Here is a 17,545-nt window from a genome sequence, read left to right as displayed (position 1 = left end):
TGTGAATAGATAGTTTGAGCTTGAATAATGATGGATTGAGGCTACCCCTTAATGACTTGCCTTAGAGCATAGGATTGAGCACCTTCGGACAAGTCCTAAAGAAGAAGATAACAAGCGAATAACGAGGAAAGCAGCTACTATCCTTTCGTTCGGAGATTCACTTCAAACCTGTATTAACGATCATGAAAACAGTGATTCTATTAACTGAAACGGTTTGCTTTACAGTTCGTATATCTATCTCGTACAGTTCAAGTCCTCCATCTTAATCCATTCTATTTCGTACCTATAAAATTCGTATATCGAGTTCTAATTATACTATAAAGTTTCAGAAGGAAGATGCTTATTCGTACATTATCTAGTTCGTACTCCACCGTTAAACCATTATTTGCAGTAATACAAGCAAACAAAGAAAGTCGCTTCTTTTATTATTTTTCAATTACTTAAGCTGACATTATCAGGGTCATCATAGCATTAATGTGCTGTTTTCATTGTCATCACCTTATTTTGAAACTGTATTGAGGATAACATACTCCTTGCTTCCGACTTGATTCATAATTTCCACCAGGTAAAGAAAAACTAGTTTTTGTTGTCAGTGAAGTTACGAGTTCGATCTAGTTTCGATGAGTGAAGTCAAGGCTCTTCAAGACCTTGGTGCTGCCAGGCTTTCTCGTCCTAACTGCCTCCTAGCTAAGCGGAAGACTCAACCGATTATTCACCATCTAAAGATGGTGAAGTCGATGCACTGTCCCTATCCTTTCCAGAAGCCTTACAAAAGCCAGTTGGTGAGAGATCACCGAGTCAGGAACAGCCAAGGGATTCATTCAAGTAAAGTAATCTTCCCTTCCCATAACTATCTGGGTTATATCCACTCGGACCCGGGGATGGGAAAACAAAGGAGGATACCCCTTACTCAAGGTATGGAGACGCGGAGCCAGTGGTCTTATCTTCAATCCGTACTAGACCTTCCTTGTCCCAGTCTCTCACTTCCACTTCTCACGAAACCTCTGGTCTTCACTTTAGAGAGTCAGTGTCCCACCTGCTTTCGTGTGTTGACTGAGTAGCTCGACAGTTATCTAGAGGCACTTGGCCCTAACTATAGGCTTTCACCCCTAGTAAGCCTTTCCAAAAGGAATCCTAAAACAGTCTCTTTTTCGGGAGAACCTCTAACTTCAGAGTCCGACCGGGCACCTCCAACTACAGATCCAACAGTCTCTTCAGTATCCATCCGGGTCGGGTCGGCTTGAGAACCTACCCAAGATCCGATCCGGCACATCGTCCTTTCTTGTGCACGACAAGGAGGAAGGGTCTGTTCTCAAAGACGGATTGCTCGCGGCTAGTCTCGTTGTTCTCAAAGGCTTCTGATTCAACTTGGTGTTACGCATCTACGAATTTGCTAGATTCAGTCCCGTCTTTGTCCTCAACACCCAGTGCAGAGTACTTGCTGTTAAGACCAGCTATTTCGAAAACTATTGTGTATGCAGTTTAAGGATCGAAAAAAGCCAGTTCGTGCTTAAGCTGGACAAGACTACCCAGAAGCTCAATAACCGAAATCAAGATATAAGCTAAAAAGACCAGGTGCAGGCGGCGGACAGGGCATAGGTAGCGCACATAAAGAAGATGAAAGCAGGGCGAGCTATATGTAACAATTCCGTGAGCAGAAATTGAACTGAACGTTCCAAGTGCATCCAGCAGGAATCGAACCTACGAATTTGCCTCTTTATTAGGTTGGTATAGGTTGGGCGCTTTAACCATTCAGCCATAGATGCAAAAAGAATCAGCGAGTGAACTAGGTTTTGGTATTCCTTCTCGAGCTTCTATTTCTTCCGTCAAAGAAGATTCGGGAAAAGATAGAATAGGAAGACGTGTTTCCAGAACGAACAAGATAGGGGTTGAGAAGGGGGAGTTAGCAAAGTTAGACAAGATCGGAATGGGCATAGGAACATGTATGGATGTACCAGATCGGCTAATGCTCGCAGGTTGGTGCGATGTATTCCACCAGTTGACTGAAGACTTGATTATTGGTATATCCATCGGTCCAGCACGGATTGAAATAGAAGCCGGTTCGACAGGAAGCTTTTGAAAACACAATGCACCCAGGTAAATAAGGAACGAGATGAATACAGAGGTTAAACGAGCGTCCCACACCCAAAAGGTGCCCCACATAGGTCTTCCCCGAAACCCCCCAGTAACTAAGGTAAACAACGTAAAAAAAGCACCCATTTCTATACCGGTTCCGGAAGAGCGAAGAAAAAGGGGATGTTTTGTTAATAGGAACAAGAAAGTGTTTATAGCCGTAGCGATATAAAGAAGAATACTCATCCGAGCCGCAGGAACATGTACATATGGAATACGAGAATTTCCACCTTGTTGAAGATCTAGTGGTGCTACCCGAAGACTTAAATGAATAGCCATCGCTGTTAAGAACAACCGAGATCCAATGAGAATTTGCGCGTAGCTTCTGGTCTTTGACATCAAAAAAGAAGGTTGTAATAACGAAAGGGACATGTGAGAATTTCGTCCTAGCTAGTAGAACAAGAAAGACATAGATCTATATTCAATATGCAATCAAAGGATTTCCCCCAACGAAGAATTCCTCTTGCTTTGTTTTCGCTCCGCTCGTGCGTGGCGCTCCTTGCTCGCGGAGCGGCATACCGGAAAAAAAAAGAAAGAAGCTCCTATAGGAAGAGGTTAGCCCTTGTAACTTCCCGTATTATCCTCTTATAAGGAATAGTCGAGCGCGTACCAGTTTCTTCCAGACTAGTCACGTAGTACTGGTACGTGTGTAGAGAAAGGGTCTCCCCTTGAGGATAAAAGATAATCCCTCGGATTTCATTTCGTTTGGAAATTATGTTTAGGGGGGAGACGCCATCCTCAACTAAAGCGGCTTCCACTCTCTTTTCTATCAAGAGTTGGGCATTGATCATGCGATCTATTGATTCGACGGGTAGGTTTTTACCGATCGAAGGAACGAGCGAGCGCCTATAAAGTTCTTTTCTTCGCTCTAAATCGGATAAGTGAAGACCCACCTCAAAGGGGGCGGGCCCTGGGCCTTCTTTCTTTGAGTCACTCGCTCCGGGGAGATCTTCTTTTCTTTGGTAGGGATGGGACTAAAGAGCTCTAACAGAAGAGCGGCAACAGCTTATCCGAAAAAACCTGTTCTCTTATCGAAAAACGTCTCGCTTTGAACATTCTCCTTTATCGGGATCCTAGCCCAACCAAGGGTTCTAGAGAAAATTCATTCTTCCTGGTCAAAGCTAGCTAAGGGAATAGCACCATCTTCTCTCTTTCATGACTTTCTTGTTGATTGAGACCCTCTCTTGACTGTTGACTTCCCTCCCTTTAGAGCTGTGAAAGAAAAATCTCCAGTCGCATTCGATCTAGAGTAAAGTAGCCCTTCTTCCTTGTTCACAGAAACCATTTTCTAAAGAGCAAGAGCAGCTTTCATCCCCGAGGGTCACTGTTTACTACGCTATTCTTCCCATTTCGAAAGGGGAGTCCCCAGACGCACCACTCTGAGTAGCCCTTCCCGCCAAGCCAAGGAAAGAAGGCAAGGTGTCCTTAGAAAGGCTAAGACTAGTGTCAAGAAAAAAAGCTTAGTCGTTGTCAACTCCGAGGGTGACTTCACTAACGGGATTTCTATTTAATTAAGAGCCTGGTCCGGGCATTGACTCATTGAGAGCAGACGAAGACTAAGAAGACTTTCGGATAGCACGTGAGATCAACTACTTCGAATACGCTACCATCTGTCTTCGATTATGCTCGTTCTACTTTGAGGGAGAGATCTTTAAGGAGACGGGATTCCACTATTATATATGAATATATGATCCCACCACTTGAAACTGATTAAACAACAGCCATTCTTCTTCCAAGAGAAAGAAGAGCAAGACCATCGCTTATTCTTCATCAATCTTCCTTTATGCCTCTGTCGTCTTTTGCTGGGTTAAGGCCTGCTGAGACAATAGATAGTCAGGCAGGTGGCCTAGCCCTAGCTAAGAGAGATTCTTTAACCACGAAAACATCAACCATTTAATCGGCTTTTCACTCCTCCACCACTTCTGACCTACTCCAGTCTCTCTAAGATTCCATGAAATAGCAGAAAGCAGAATCTTAATCCTAATCAGACTGACCAAGAGCAATCGCAGCTGAGTCAACTCTATCCATTCTTGTTTCAAGCTAAAAACTTGAGGAAGAAGAGCTTATTCAACTCGAGTTCGCCACAGAACCCATCTCTGGAACCGAAGCCAAGGCCCAAGTTCAACCTTCACCACGTGAACACTACAAGCTAGTCTCATCCTTATGCCCTATCCTTTCTATCTATATGTTGATTGATACCCTCAGGTTCCTTCTCTCCTTTTAAGGACGTTAGCAAGAAGCGCTTAACGCCGGTTTCTTTCCCTAAAAAAGAAGTGAATCTGGAAGTGACTCCGCTAAGGCTAAGACTTCTTCCTTTCTAGCCCTTGAAATCCGTCCACTAGAAAGGGATGCGTGAACAAGAACAGAATCTAGTGAAAGCAGAACCAGCGCTTAAGAAAGAGTAGGAGAAGTTGGCACGTCTTTAACTTGGCTACGAAACTATGCTATGATTCCGTTCTCGAAAAAAAAAAAGAAAAAAGTAGCCCTGCCTACAACAGCAGAAAGAGAACTGCGGGAAGAGCAGATAAGAGAAGAGCTTATCCCCCCCTCGGGTCAAAGAAGACCAAGAAAATCTCGATTCAACATAAGCTTGGGATGCTAATAAGGAGGACCTTGCCGGGTTCGTTCAATCAACAAGCCTTAACGCCCTTGAGACGGGATCAACTCCTTTTATAAATATGATACCACCAAAGTAAAGCAGCACTGACTTCTTCCTATTACTACGCTCCGTACCCTGGCTAGAGAGCATGAATGACTCTTCCCAGGAACGATCAGATGCAAACGCTGTTAAAAGCGCCTTTCCCATGTGGAAGAAGTTACTTGCGTGCCTTATCCTTCTCCTATTGCTACTCCTAACCTCCACAGAACACTTGCTACCGCTATCTTGGGATAAATGCTATTTCCTAATTCCAATGCCTTACTTCCTTCTCAAAAAGAAGGATTTGATGCTCTTAAACTTCCCTAAATTTATAACTGATTATAAAAAACTATTCTTCCCTTACTGTTGGAAGATTCTCGTCTTGCGCTTTCTTCTTCTATCAGAGAGGGATCTTAGCCTACCGGTGACCGCCTCTATGAGGACCTTTGGACGGAGTTTTATTGATCCACTATCTTACTTGAATGAAGAAAGAAAGATCTTTATATACACAATTTGATGTACGAAGGCTGTTAATCCCAACCACTCCTAGATGCAAAGATAAAGAATTGCATTTGATTACACGAGATGATTCAAATCGGAAGTAGTGCTTTCTACCGTACGATCCTAAAGTAGGAATAGAGCTTTATTCTATTAAGATATTCTATCTCGAGTTACCGTCGCATCAAGAGGAAAGAGCCAAGCAAGGGTTAGCTTTGCTCATGCCAAACAACTAAAGCAACTGCTCCACAAACCTCCTTTGTGAGAAAGTTTGAAAGTCCCACTTTTCCTATCCTTATCCTTAAGGATTTGACTTGACGGTCAAAATCTTGTACATAATCTCTCTCTCTTAAGAGGAATTTATATTTATTCCTTAACATCAGAACAGTCACTTTTTTCTATTTTATTTATTCCTAGCAAGCACCCTTCTCAGTTATTCTACCAGTTCAATTCACAAGGATAGTTTTCGAGTCTCCTATGGAGTAAGGGGGGGCCAGTTTCTCTTTTTCAAAGGCTCTTTTCATGCTAACCCCAATAAGTTATTAGTTTTTAACTATCTATCCTGGCATCTCAGTGCAGTCCTACAGCTCATGGCCTATCTTACCTTACCACAACAAAACAACAAGATTTTAGGTAGGCCTTCCTATTCCAAGCGCTTCCAGCTTAACTAATCATAAATCATAGATTGGTCTCCCTTTATCTTTCTTTTGTTAGAATGGAAAATCTTGAAAAGATTCAATTCAATCTTGCTCCCATTATTCAAAAGGAAGACCGGGAAGGCGAATCCAAACCAGGGCCCTGGAAAGAAAAACCGTCTATAGAGATCAATGTTGTCTCCATTTAACTTTCTTTTTTAAAGGGGAATAAAAGCAAATGCTGCTCTATTCTCCAAGGGCCCCACCCAGATCTGTCGGTAGTCTGGTATGTGTAAGTTATACCAGCCTTCAAACTAGATTGTTGGAGTTCCATTAAGATAAAGTCATCATTCATCTTCCATAGCTGGCATAGCATAGGCGTTCAGCCAAAGCATAAACCCTTTCGTTTAGTTGCTGAAAGTATAGAGAAAAGCTATTCTTCTTCTTGGCTATCTAATGGGAAGGTTCTACCTAAGACCTAAGATAAGAAAGGTGGCTCGAAGGTCTTGCTCCGAAAACATCGACATAGGAGCAGAAGTCCAGTCTACTGACTTGGCTGGCCCCTCAATCTATTTTATTAACCGGGTGTTCACTCAAACTCAAAAAGCCTTTCTGGCACTGGGCATTGTTCCTAATTCAATTCCCTTTCTGCCGGGTGTGAGATCGTATGAGCTCCTCTCTTATAGTAGAGTAGCCGCCCTCCGTGGGAAATACCAAAACTAGCTCCTACTCCCACTCTATCAATTGCAGCGGTTAGGCCTTTTCCTAATGTCCTTTTAAGGCACCAAGAGCGCGATCACTATTCCTTATTGCCGAAAGACAGATCTCAGTACTCGTCTTAGTGCCCGGTATTCGGAGATAGGGAACTTTCCTTCTCTATAAAAAAAGGGATTTCCCGGTCTTCACTCTTCTCTTATAGTAGAAATTATGAAACAGCTGAATATAGTAACGAATCCTGCTAACAGCAGAAAGAGAGCTACGCCTTTTATTCCTATTTCTATATAACACATAATTCGTGAAAGAAAGGAAAGACAGGGAATCCTACTCAATCTCGCTGAGAAGGACACAGACTACCAGCCTATGCCGACAAGAGCTCCTTTTCTTTATCATAAAATCTCTCTTTCTTCTTCAATTGAATTGCCCGCTACGCCCCTTCTGCGACTTTCTTTCCTTGCTAGGTGCAAAAGGCTTTTTGTCGGTCGCCGAGAGCTGGAGTTCATCCAATGCAGCCCTTCTCTTCTATACGATAGCACCAACGTCCGATTCTGTGCTTAAGGTTGCTCGTCCACCTGAAGTGGGAGTACCTATGTCAAAAGTCAAAGGAGAGGAATCAATTCTAAGCTAGGGGATCCCCTTCTATAATCGATCCCCTTTCTTCTCTCTTTCCCGAAAAGCTCCATGCTGGTCAGCTGGACAAATTCGGGCGGTCGAGAACTGGTTCAAAAGTAGAAGGTGGTTCAAAACGAGCTAACGCGAGTTTTCTCATTACGCTTTTTCCCGTTTTTGAACATCACTGAGATAGGCTTTTCCCCGAAACATTGACCAGGGAGGGAGAAGTTGATTCATTCAATGGAGCTTTATTTGTTTGATCTAGTAAGGGGGTGTTAGAAAGAAATAAGCCACCGCCCGACGAAACAGCGGTTTACAACATAGCGACCCGGGACATCGAGCGAAGAGCTCCAATGCGCGTATTCGGAGCTAGGCGGATGCCTTAGTCGCAGAAGCCGGATCAACATCATGACAACGGCATTCTGGAAACTGTTGGGCCAGACACAATTGGTCTAATGTCTGGGTGCGTATGGCGGTACACTGAGAGCACCTTTCAAGTCGTCAAAGACACCTTTTTAGACAGACTTTGTAGCTATCATCATGTCAGCAGCCCGTGCGAATGCGGGGAACCTTTAAACAAAACAACGTGTCCAGGAAAATATTTGAGGAAAGTGCTTTCGACCCGCTGGAAATAAATAAAACTAGTGAGAATGCTAAAATAAAAGCACTGGCCGTTTTCGTTGCTTCTATAATAATAAGTCTCGCGCTCGCGGAATCCGTTTCGCAGCACGGAGTCTACCTCAATCTTGGTTAGTTCAGTTTGAGTTCTTTCTATAGGAAATCAGCCTATCTACCCTCAACCTTTCTTTATGAAAGATGCTTCTGTTAGGTTCTTTATCTCTATGAGTTCCTATAGATTCAAACTCAAACTGAACTAATGAAAAATCAACTCCGGAAGCACTACAAGTTAGAGAAAAGGCAAGAATGACTATACCAATTTATTTAAGAGGGCCGCACCCTGAGCTTGTATGAAGGAAGCCCGGACGGCAAGGAATCCCGTACTGCGGAGGGCTCTGCAATTTGACGAGAAATTACAGGATCACGGGCATTACCATCAGTAGCAGTGTTTAGAGATCCATCAACCAACTGACTACCCGAAAGAGTATCTATGGCTCGGGTAATAACACCTATTGCTTTATTAAGCAAATCCGAAAGCGAAACTTCATTAGGGTAGATAAGCGAACCCAAAAAAACATAACAGCCAACACATAGGCAGGATAAGAGTATTGCCAGAATCTCGGACAATGGGAGCAAACCTTTTTTTTTAATATTTTCAGACAACCGCAAGCCCGAAAAACGATATTTAATATTCCATCTAGGATATCGTTCGGAGAGAAGATGACCCAAACCCCATGAGGGAAAACTTCTGTCAGGTGAGCACAAGAAGCGGGGTCGAGAGGGCCGTAGATGAGCAACGATGTCTGAAACGCCAAGTAGAGCTTTGACGATCTTGATGGATTTTACGCCCTTGCCCCGAGTAAGCGGGTTCTTCATAAGATGCTCCTCCAATTCCGCCTGCTGTTCGAACAAAGTCCTTGGGACCCGAGGCTGAGGAAATTGAATTCCCTGAGGCGGGTAACATTTTTTGGTCTTTCCATTTACCAAAGTCTCTACCAAAATAGAAGAAATAACAAGACGATCGGGCCTTTGGTCACTAGAATGAGGTTTAGCTTTCATTGACCTTAAGAAGCTCTCTATTACAATCATGTGTTTCGCATATTAGGATTAATTTGTAAAGCTGCACCGCCAACGCTTTCGTATCCTTACTTAGATCAAAGCAGCTTGGGCGGTACAACTTCAACAATGGGAGATCAGATAGGAGGAAGTAGTTGCCTTCTGATCGAAAAAGGGGGTGACAAGGTTTTTCCTTGCAGCAAAGTGGGAAGATTTCTTTTTCATTCGGCGCGATGAAAAGTAAGTACACTTCTTTAAGTTTAAGCGCCGCAGCTCATGGTTGAACTATTCCCTTACTCTTATAAAAAAGGGCCCTGGGGAGTTTCCCGCCCAACTCCACAAACTCCCATTACCTCAGTTCCAGCCCTTGAAACCTACATATCGACCGGGAGCCCCTCCAGTCTTCTTTCTCTGCAAAAACGAGTCACGCGTGACCCCTTAATTACCAAAAACAAAGAAAATAGATGTTTAATAACGATTCTCATCTTCAATCACCTGAATCTAACCCTCCTTTGTTAGGAAAAGCATACCCCCGGGGCAGTCAATTGTGGGACCACCAGGTTCTACGCCTATTACGGTACACGTTAGACCCAACTCCGCCACTAAATCCAACAATTTTTGAACAAAAGATTCCTTAACTCATGAGCAAAGCCGCCTTCGGCCCTTCGAAACGAAATTCTTTTAATTATAGGAATATAGACTTCCGAATCATACCTAGCGTAAGGGAAGTGTGGAAAGCTGGTCTCAAAAGCCCCATCCAACTCGCCCAAATAAAAATGGAATAAGACGGGCGTTATGAAATTGACCGGTGGACGCCCTCTTTTTTCCTACCAATCCTTTACTGGCGTGCCTATGATAGGAAGCTCAAGAAAGGACGAGATCAAGCGCAAAAGAAATGGATCTTTCACTACGGGTTCAAGTTTAGATAAGAGACGAGAACGAGAAACCAGCTGACTGCCCCCTTCCACTCGGCCTTTCTTCGCTGTGTAAATAAGGTCTTAGTATGTATGGGCATTCTGGGCAGGTCGCAATCAGTCGCTGGTCGAAGGTTTGGACCAATTGCAATTCATCACCATCTTGCCCGTTTCCAATTGATGACTGGCTATTATATAAGTGTTGACCTAAGCCCCTGTGCTGGGGCTCGGCTCCCGAACCGTACGTGAGCTGCCTCGTACGGCTCTTCCTAAGAACTTGAAGCCCCCTCTCTCTAAATAGAAATTCGAAAAAAAAATGCATTTCATTTACAAGACAAAAAAGACTTTTTCAAAAAGCCTTCGCCCTCCTATTCAACGGGGCTATTATAGAAGCAGCTTCGTTCCTTGACTTCTTTGCTCAGTCAAGCTTCCTTGTTCCTTAGTGTAGTCTCGGTCCATAGTTTCAGACTCCGTTCCTTATAGCCTAGTCTATATCCACAGCTGACGTGACTCCGTACCGACGCCTTTCCCTTAGTAGACGGCTAAGTGACTTCGTAACCTTAACCTACTTTCTTACTTTTATATCATAGGCCTTCGTCGGGCTTTCGTCCGTCCCTTCGCCTATAGGCGAAGGCTTGGCTTCGCTATCGCTCATGACTTGGTATAGAGTCCGTGTAGTCGTCGGCCTTCCCACCAGAAAGGCCTATTATATAGTAGTCGGCCTTTCGAATGCCTCCTTCCTTACTTTTCTGAGACGCCCTTTACGACTATAAAGGACAGGGGCTGTTCACCTTTGGAAACTTAGCTACTTAAGTACGACTCAAGACTAAAGTCAAGGCGAAGGGGGCTCCCAGGCCGGGACATCTGGCAGAATGCTTGGCCTCCTGCGCTGGAAGCGACACCCGAAGGGTGAGCTTCTGGCGGTTAGCTTCTAGCACTAGATAATAGGCATTAGGCATTCTGAGCTGGAAGGAGGCAAGCAAATGAAGGGAGGCATTCATTACGGGCCGACTACAAGAAGCAAAGCTTCTTAGACTCGACAAGTCGCTTATAGAAGGCCGACCACTACATAAGCCGCTGACGGAGAAAGCTGTAATAGCTTTCCCTTCATCCCTTGCTAAGCCAAGGTCCCAGGTCTCCGAGTCAGCCCGCGCTTTTTCGAAGAATCCTGCACCCATGGGCATACGGCCTGGCAGGCCTTCCCTTTCCGCCGGAGCTTCATGGGCGTTGCCCCGTTCCCCAATCAGATGTTTGGATGTGAGCTATACTCCGCGAGGAGCCAAACGGGCGTATGGCTTTGCCTTGCCATTTGACCTCTCTTCCCGTGTGACTAGGAATGCTCAGTGACAACCTCTCAATTGTCACCGCCTGGCCTCTCTTGCTACCACGGTAGCACCTAGTGTGGTCAGCACCAATCGTGTTCGGGCAACGAAGCTTACACTCATTCACATTGGTTCATCCTGCTATGCCCCGGGCCTTTTGCTCTTATAACGTACAAGGTGGCCGCCCATTCGTCAAGGCCCAGGAATCCGCTGGACATCTCAGCGGCGGGATTGGATACCCGCATCCGATCGAAGTTCCATTTGAGTTCCCCCCTAACATAAAGGAGAGCTCTTTCTAGGTGGGTCGCTTCGCGCAAGTTTTTTTGCTTAGGACCAACGGGTCACACGACAGGTGCACGATCGACTTTGCACGCTCCATCCTTCGTCCCGTCGCCTATCGGCTTGGCAGGCAAGCTACCTTGATCCGTCTTCGGCTTCGATTCGTTATGCTCAGCAGCTCCAACAAGCCCTAAAGTATCTTGCCGCCTAAAACTCTGCCAAGAAAGCGCTGCTTTACGTTTGATCCTATGTGCCCAGAGAATGCTATGCGTTCTCCACTTTCGGACCTCGCAAAGAGAGAACGTGTTTTTTCCTCTGAGTTTATCCTCTCTCATTCGCGGAGCGAAGAAAGCGGGCTTTGCCCCAGCTACCGCTATCCTTGGGAAACAAAAAGAGCTACCGAAGGAAAGGGATGCAGTCTCTCCCTTGGCCTTTGGAGAGGAGAAGGCAGAAAATAAAACGTCCTTCGCGCAAGTTTTTTTGCTTCCTGCGCCCTTACTAGTAAAGGGGCTCTTCGACCAAGGAGACATTCTGGTAGGAAGGCCGACCACTACATAAGCCGCCATCAGTCCAGGAGAGAAGCAAGCTACCTTTATTTTATCATCCTTTCCGGGCAGGGAAGAGAACGAAAATAGGCCGCGGATGGTGGTCGTGGTAGGTTCGAGGATCTTAGGCGGCGGAGCGAACTCCTCTATCGTGTTCAATTTCCTCAGGCTGACCCCCTCAATCCATCGTACTGGAGCGATCCGAGAAGAACGATTAGGGTCATATTCTATCCTTTCTACAATGCCCATAGACGAAGTGCTTCGTTTCAGATCAATTCTTCGCTGCAATCGCTTCGATCCACCCCCTCGGTGAAAAACCGTAATACGCCCTGAAGAATTCCTACCAGCAGACTTCCCTGTACTCAAAGTGAATTGTCTAAGTGCTCTCCTTTGTCTCATTCTCGATCTCGAAATCATTCGATTCCGTCCGAATTAGCTCCTACTCCTAATCCTTCTTTTCCTTCACCGTCGTTGGTCCTTCGTTCGTAGTGGTCATTGTTAAAAAACCCCTCTTTGACATCACATGCATCATCCGGGCGGGCAACCTCCGGTGCGGTAGGGCTCTGTCATACGACTTGCATGTGTTAAGCATATATCTAGCGTTCCTTCTGAGCCAAAATTCTTCTTTTGACTATGATTGGGCCCTGCAGTGGTAGAACCTGGTGAACCGGGCGTACTACTTTTCAACCTTCTGTTCTGTGGACCTTCCTTCTCTTATGAGATTTCATGTTACCGTCGCAAAGGCTTCGATCGCTTTCGGGATTGGTGATTACCTGCATGGGCTGATCGAAAACATAGTCCGACTTGCATGTGTTAAGCATATATATCCGAAGTAGCATGATTGGAGCTTCTTAGCGCTTACCTACTATAGTAAGATAAGTAAGCTTAAACCTGCTCTTACAATTACAAGACGAATCCTTTCTCTTTCTATAAGAAATTTCGAAAGAGTATAATGCCTTACTCCCCTTCAGTCTAATTGGCCTAGAGGAAAACAACCTAATCTCCGCATCTGACTAATGATTTTCTTCTTTCCTAAGTCCTATTCATGTGCTGAGGAAGAAAAAGAAAGACTCGACATGTCTTGGAGACTGCTCGTGTTAATTGTTCTGCTCGTGGGATATCTTCAGCTATTGATCCTTCCTCTAGAGCAGGGGAAAAAGAAGAAATGAATAGACTGTTCTGGCTACTCCATGATAGAATGGGAGAAATCATCGATGCTAGTCTAGTTCTGTTTTTCTCTTTCTTATGTTCTTTCTGCTTTTTTTGCTATCTCTATTTTTTATGTGTGTCCTGCTCCGGCAAGGGGAAGGGAATACAATTGACAGTTACAGTAAGCAGCATAGCCCCTCCGAAGCTCTCTTTCGGCCATCTCCGGGCAGGATTTCTGGTCTCTTGGAATTCTAGTTATCTAGATTTAGTAGAGCTTATATATGTGTGGATTTGGAAAGCTTCTATCTTGCTATTGCTTATGATTCCGCGGCCCTTTATTCGACTTAAAACCATTTCCGTCTCCCTGCTATTTTATTCTCTTTTTACCTAAAAAACTCTCCATCCGACTTATATCGAAGCAGATTCCAAGATATTGCACGCAACATAAGCGTTGTGTCTTTCTTTGTAGACCTCCACAGGGCTTTCCGAAGCAGAGCGAATAGTAGACAATCCGTTAACGTCAGTGAGGCTGGGTCCCCTGATTTGATAACTTACATCTGTTACTATTTATAAAACTTCAATCGTGGGTCCTCTCTTCTCTATATCTATGCAAATTCATCCTTTCCTTCCCCATAGGAAGAAAGTCCGTTCCCCTGCTCTTCTTGATTCTGGGTAAACTACACCGTCTGCCTCTTCGAATGCATCTGAAACTGCTTCTTTTTTGGGGTTCAAAATGGAAGTGAAGACTTCATGCTTTAACCGGGAAGACCTCTTTCTATCCCAGCCCTCAGGGCCAAGGATGAGCACAAATTCTGACGTTTGATCGGTCTCATAGCCGGAATTTCGTGTGACCTCCAGATAGAAAATGGTTTTGGTCGGGCGTCTAACGAGGAAGAACGTCACATTGAAAATCGTGAGATGGGAGAGCATCGAAAGGTTGGGTTGGCCAGCCCAGACTGGCGTACGTAGGAGCATCGGGTAATGCGTCCAAGCGAGCTACACTTCCATTACGTATGACATTTCCTTGCCAATCCGCCCCACACACAGGCCCTGCCCCCCAAACCTTTCCTGGATGAATAGTCCCCTGACCTTCCTTAGGCCGGCCTCTTTCTCTTCCCCTTTCTTTGAAAATTTCCCACCCGAACGACTCTCATCTACCCGAACTACCCTCTTCTCATTTGTTGAATCTCTCTTGTATCAGAAGCCTCATTCTCAGTCTCAAGTGCCCCAACCTCCGCGGCCCGAAGTTACTTTCCCAAAGTATTTAGTGCCGAATATGAAGAAGCATTCAAAACAGAAGTTGCATCTTAATCCGCTGATCCAGGACGGAGGGTGGCTTTCGGGCGGGCTCGCTCAGTGCGGCTCGGCTCGGTAAAGGAAGATAAGAAAGCAGAATAAAAGGATTGATTTGAACCTGTAGCCAAGCCAAGGTGAAAGGTGGGTCTAGGCTTCGGAAGCATAACAGAAATAGCCTAAATCTTCCTCAGAAAGGAGCCCAAAAGCATAAACTAGGCTAGGCCTTCAGGGCGACTCGCTTAGCATGGTGAGTGAATCAGACCGCAGTGACACAGTCGTCCAAAGCTTTTGAACCCGTAAAAAAGATGGAATTTTCCTTTAAAAGAAGCCAATCTTCATAAAGACGCCGGCCAGCCTAGCTCATTCTTGGATGAAGAGCCCCTTTTAGTCTGACTGACATCATTCTTGAATGAAGAAAAGTGCAGATCCAATCTTCAAACCAAAAGCCAGATCCTGCCACCACACCCGAAGGTGCACGCAAAGCAAATCTTTCCCTTTGAAGCAGCGAGGCATCGCCGAATGAGACCCGATTCTCTTCTGTGAATTGAATCCCCCTTCCCTTCGTTTACTAACTGTAACCGAATGCCACGCCCTAGCGAACCTCAGAGGAAGGGCATAAAATGCAAAAAACCACCGAAAGGGATACAAGAGCACGCATTCGACTAGCTTCCTGCAACCAAGTATAGTACAAGGCTTCTTTCCGCCTGCCAGGTTGTCCCTTACTCCATTTCTTCCTAAAGAAAAAGATGTTTGCTTTGTGGAGACCATTCTGACCAGACCAAAACGTGCCCTCGTACGCGACCTTTGCTGCGATCGGGACTATCTGGAATAATTGTGCCGGAATGGTATTCACTCGAGAAGGGCTCTATCCATAGAGCTGGAACCTGTCCTTAACGGGATGGTACTGACTTTCAACTGCCGCCTAGGCAGGGCGGCACAGCCCCCAACCGGTGTGGAGCTTGCCAGGGCAAGGCATCACAATGAAAGGAAGGGCAGTTTTGTTCCTCCTATTTGTACAGTACATAAAGGCCGTTTTCCCTGTAGTGTTGTCACCGGGAGTATACAAACCCCGGCGACGCCGACGCGGCGAGGAGCAAGAAGGGGTAAAAAAAAGGTAAAATGTTGTTTATGTTCTTCACTATATCAATCAATGGGAAAGCTATCGGAAAAGAGAAGGAGTGTGAAAGCTAGCTCTTGAAAAAAGAGATGGCTAATAAGAGAGTGTGAAGACTTCGTTCCTCAGCAAAGTGTTCACTAAAAAACCGGCAACTAGACCAGTCATTTTTATTTCTCGATGCTTTGAATTCCTCCGCGGATGGGTGGAGGAGATAAAGGAGAGGAAGACCTTACACTACCGCTGAAGAATTTTAGTACATCCAACTCCAACCAAGAGTTGGCCCTTAACCAAACTGTAGCTGCCAAGGCCAATTATTCGGCCTCGGCACTGGACCGAGATATTTGGGATTCTTTTGTTATCTATCGAACATTTTATGTGCTTAAGTGCTCGGGAATCAGCTAGACCCGACTTTCTCTTTCAAAAACGGAGGCTTCCGGTGTCCATAAGAAGGTGTCATTGGTTCCGAGGGACCTAAGCTTACCATCTTTCTTCTTTCGGTTCAGAAGAGGTAATCACCGGGACCAGATGGATTTTCAGATGTCGGCTCCCCTGGCAAAAGGTTGAAATCATCCGAGTTTGCAACTCCTTCCTTGGTTATTGTAACCTATACCCGGTACTTAAGAGAAGCGGCTGGATGCATAACATAATAGGGGTTTTTGATGTAGTTGCAAGGATCAGCTCCTTCTTTGAAATTTAGGGCGAGTTACTTCGCGCCTCTCCCGCTGCTTCATTCATTTGCTTGATTGGCTTAACGTAGTGCGGAGCATACCGAAGTACTAGAGCGTTAGCTACATAGAGGTGTGTAGCAGAAGAATCGCCATGTGAAGTGTGCGAAGGTAGGCAAATCTAGTGCAGTGGACGCCACTCGCTCTGTAGTGTTGAGAGTCGACTCGGAACTGAGACACTACGATGGAATACAAGGGTGTCAAGTAGGCTTTTTAACATTGTCCAGGCTTATGAAATAGCGTTCCTGATAGAACCGGGTAGGTAAAAGTCTTTTTTGTCTTGTAAAGAATGGTGTAACCATTGGCTTTCAATGATAGTCGTTCTGTGCGTAAGCCTTTTTTTCGGTAATTGCCTCAGTGACCAACACCAGTGTCAGAAAATTAGTCAAATAGGAAACTCTTGGGGAACTTATTCGGAGATCGGAGAATAGTCTGTTATTAGGAATATTGGATGTCCTATAAATCCGTAGAGGAGAGGGAAAAAATTGAACCTTTTTCCCACTTCATGAAGTGGGATAAAGGATTTCATTTATCCCTAAAGAGTGCCTATATGTCTTATGTAATTTTTTCGAAGATTCTGGCTATAACAATATGCTAGGTGGTTAAGGTTCGTCCTCCGTAGTACCATCTTTTTCATCACAAGGTCTTTCCACCCATTAAAGAATAGGAGGAGGACAGAATAGGTCCTCCGTCATTAGAGTAGTTGATCCCAGTCGTCCCTCATGGAAACATCTTAATTCGGAAGGAAGACAGTAGTAGATTGATCCGGAAAGCCTGAGGTTTAATCAGGTCAGAATGAGATATTGATTGGACAGGCAGATCGGGGTCATTGAAGTAAACTGCAATGAAAAGGCGGGCTTTCTAATTTGAGAAGGGGATTTGAAGGTTGGTCGAGCGAACAACTTATAGGCAGTCGGAGTCGGTCAACCAACACCAGACGATAAGTCCCTTCGGGGGGTGGGGCAGGATATTTTTCTGATTCGAGGAGGGGATTACTTGTGGCTAGGGGCAGGTTGATATTTATTGACAAGGCTATACAAATTTATTTCTGACGAGAACCTCCTCCACTACGATCGTTTGGGCCGGTGGCCCTTCAAGATATAGAGGCAAAGGCAGGATTCTCTCGTCTCATTATACTCCTCCATCCGCAGGTGGTTAAGGTTCAGAATGTCCTCCATTGAAGGGGAAGGTTGAAGAGAATCAAATAGGGAACATAGAGATATAGCTATTCTCTTTCTTACTTTCCCCTCTCAGCAGGAATTGACTCTACTCAAAGACACTCGTAAATGAT

At 45.0% G+C, this 17,545-nt stretch overlaps 2 protein-coding genes across 2 annotated transcripts; both read right to left on the bottom strand.

The window, feature by feature from the left end:
* Nucleotides 1-1,737: 1,737 nt before the first annotated feature.
* On the bottom strand, nucleotides 1,738-3,470 carry LOC130137179 (putative cytochrome c biosynthesis ccmC-like mitochondrial protein). The gene has a single exon (XM_056307942.1). The coding sequence runs from the start codon at nucleotides 2,503-2,505 to the stop codon at nucleotides 1,753-1,755; it is 753 nt and encodes a 250-aa protein (XP_056163917.1). The 5' UTR covers nucleotides 2,506-3,470; the 3' UTR covers nucleotides 1,738-1,752.
* LOC115667055 (60S ribosomal protein L2, mitochondrial) lies at nucleotides 2,643-13,574 on the bottom strand. The gene is given in 5 exon segments (XM_056307947.1): nucleotides 2,643-10,925; nucleotides 10,928-11,072; nucleotides 11,074-11,126; nucleotides 11,129-11,151; nucleotides 11,502-13,574. Coding segments are annotated over 5 exon segments (1,143 nt in total). The 5' UTR covers nucleotides 12,385-13,574; the 3' UTR covers nucleotides 2,643-10,886.
* Nucleotides 13,575-17,545: the final 3,971 nt, after the last annotated feature.

This window comes from Syzygium oleosum, unplaced genomic scaffold (genome assembly GCF_021117445.2).
Source record: "Syzygium oleosum isolate NSW1041296 unplaced genomic scaffold, Sole_v2.1 Sole_v2.63, whole genome shotgun sequence".
Lineage (NCBI taxonomy): Eukaryota > Viridiplantae > Streptophyta > Magnoliopsida > Myrtales > Myrtaceae > Syzygium > Syzygium oleosum.
This window is presented reverse-complemented; position numbering and strand designations above follow the sequence as displayed.

Excerpts from the sequence above, each read along its gene's own strand:
- LOC130137179 (XM_056307942.1), bottom strand. The coding sequence starts at position 2,505 with ATGTCCCTTTCGTTATTACAACCTTCTTTTTTGATGTCAAAGACCAGA.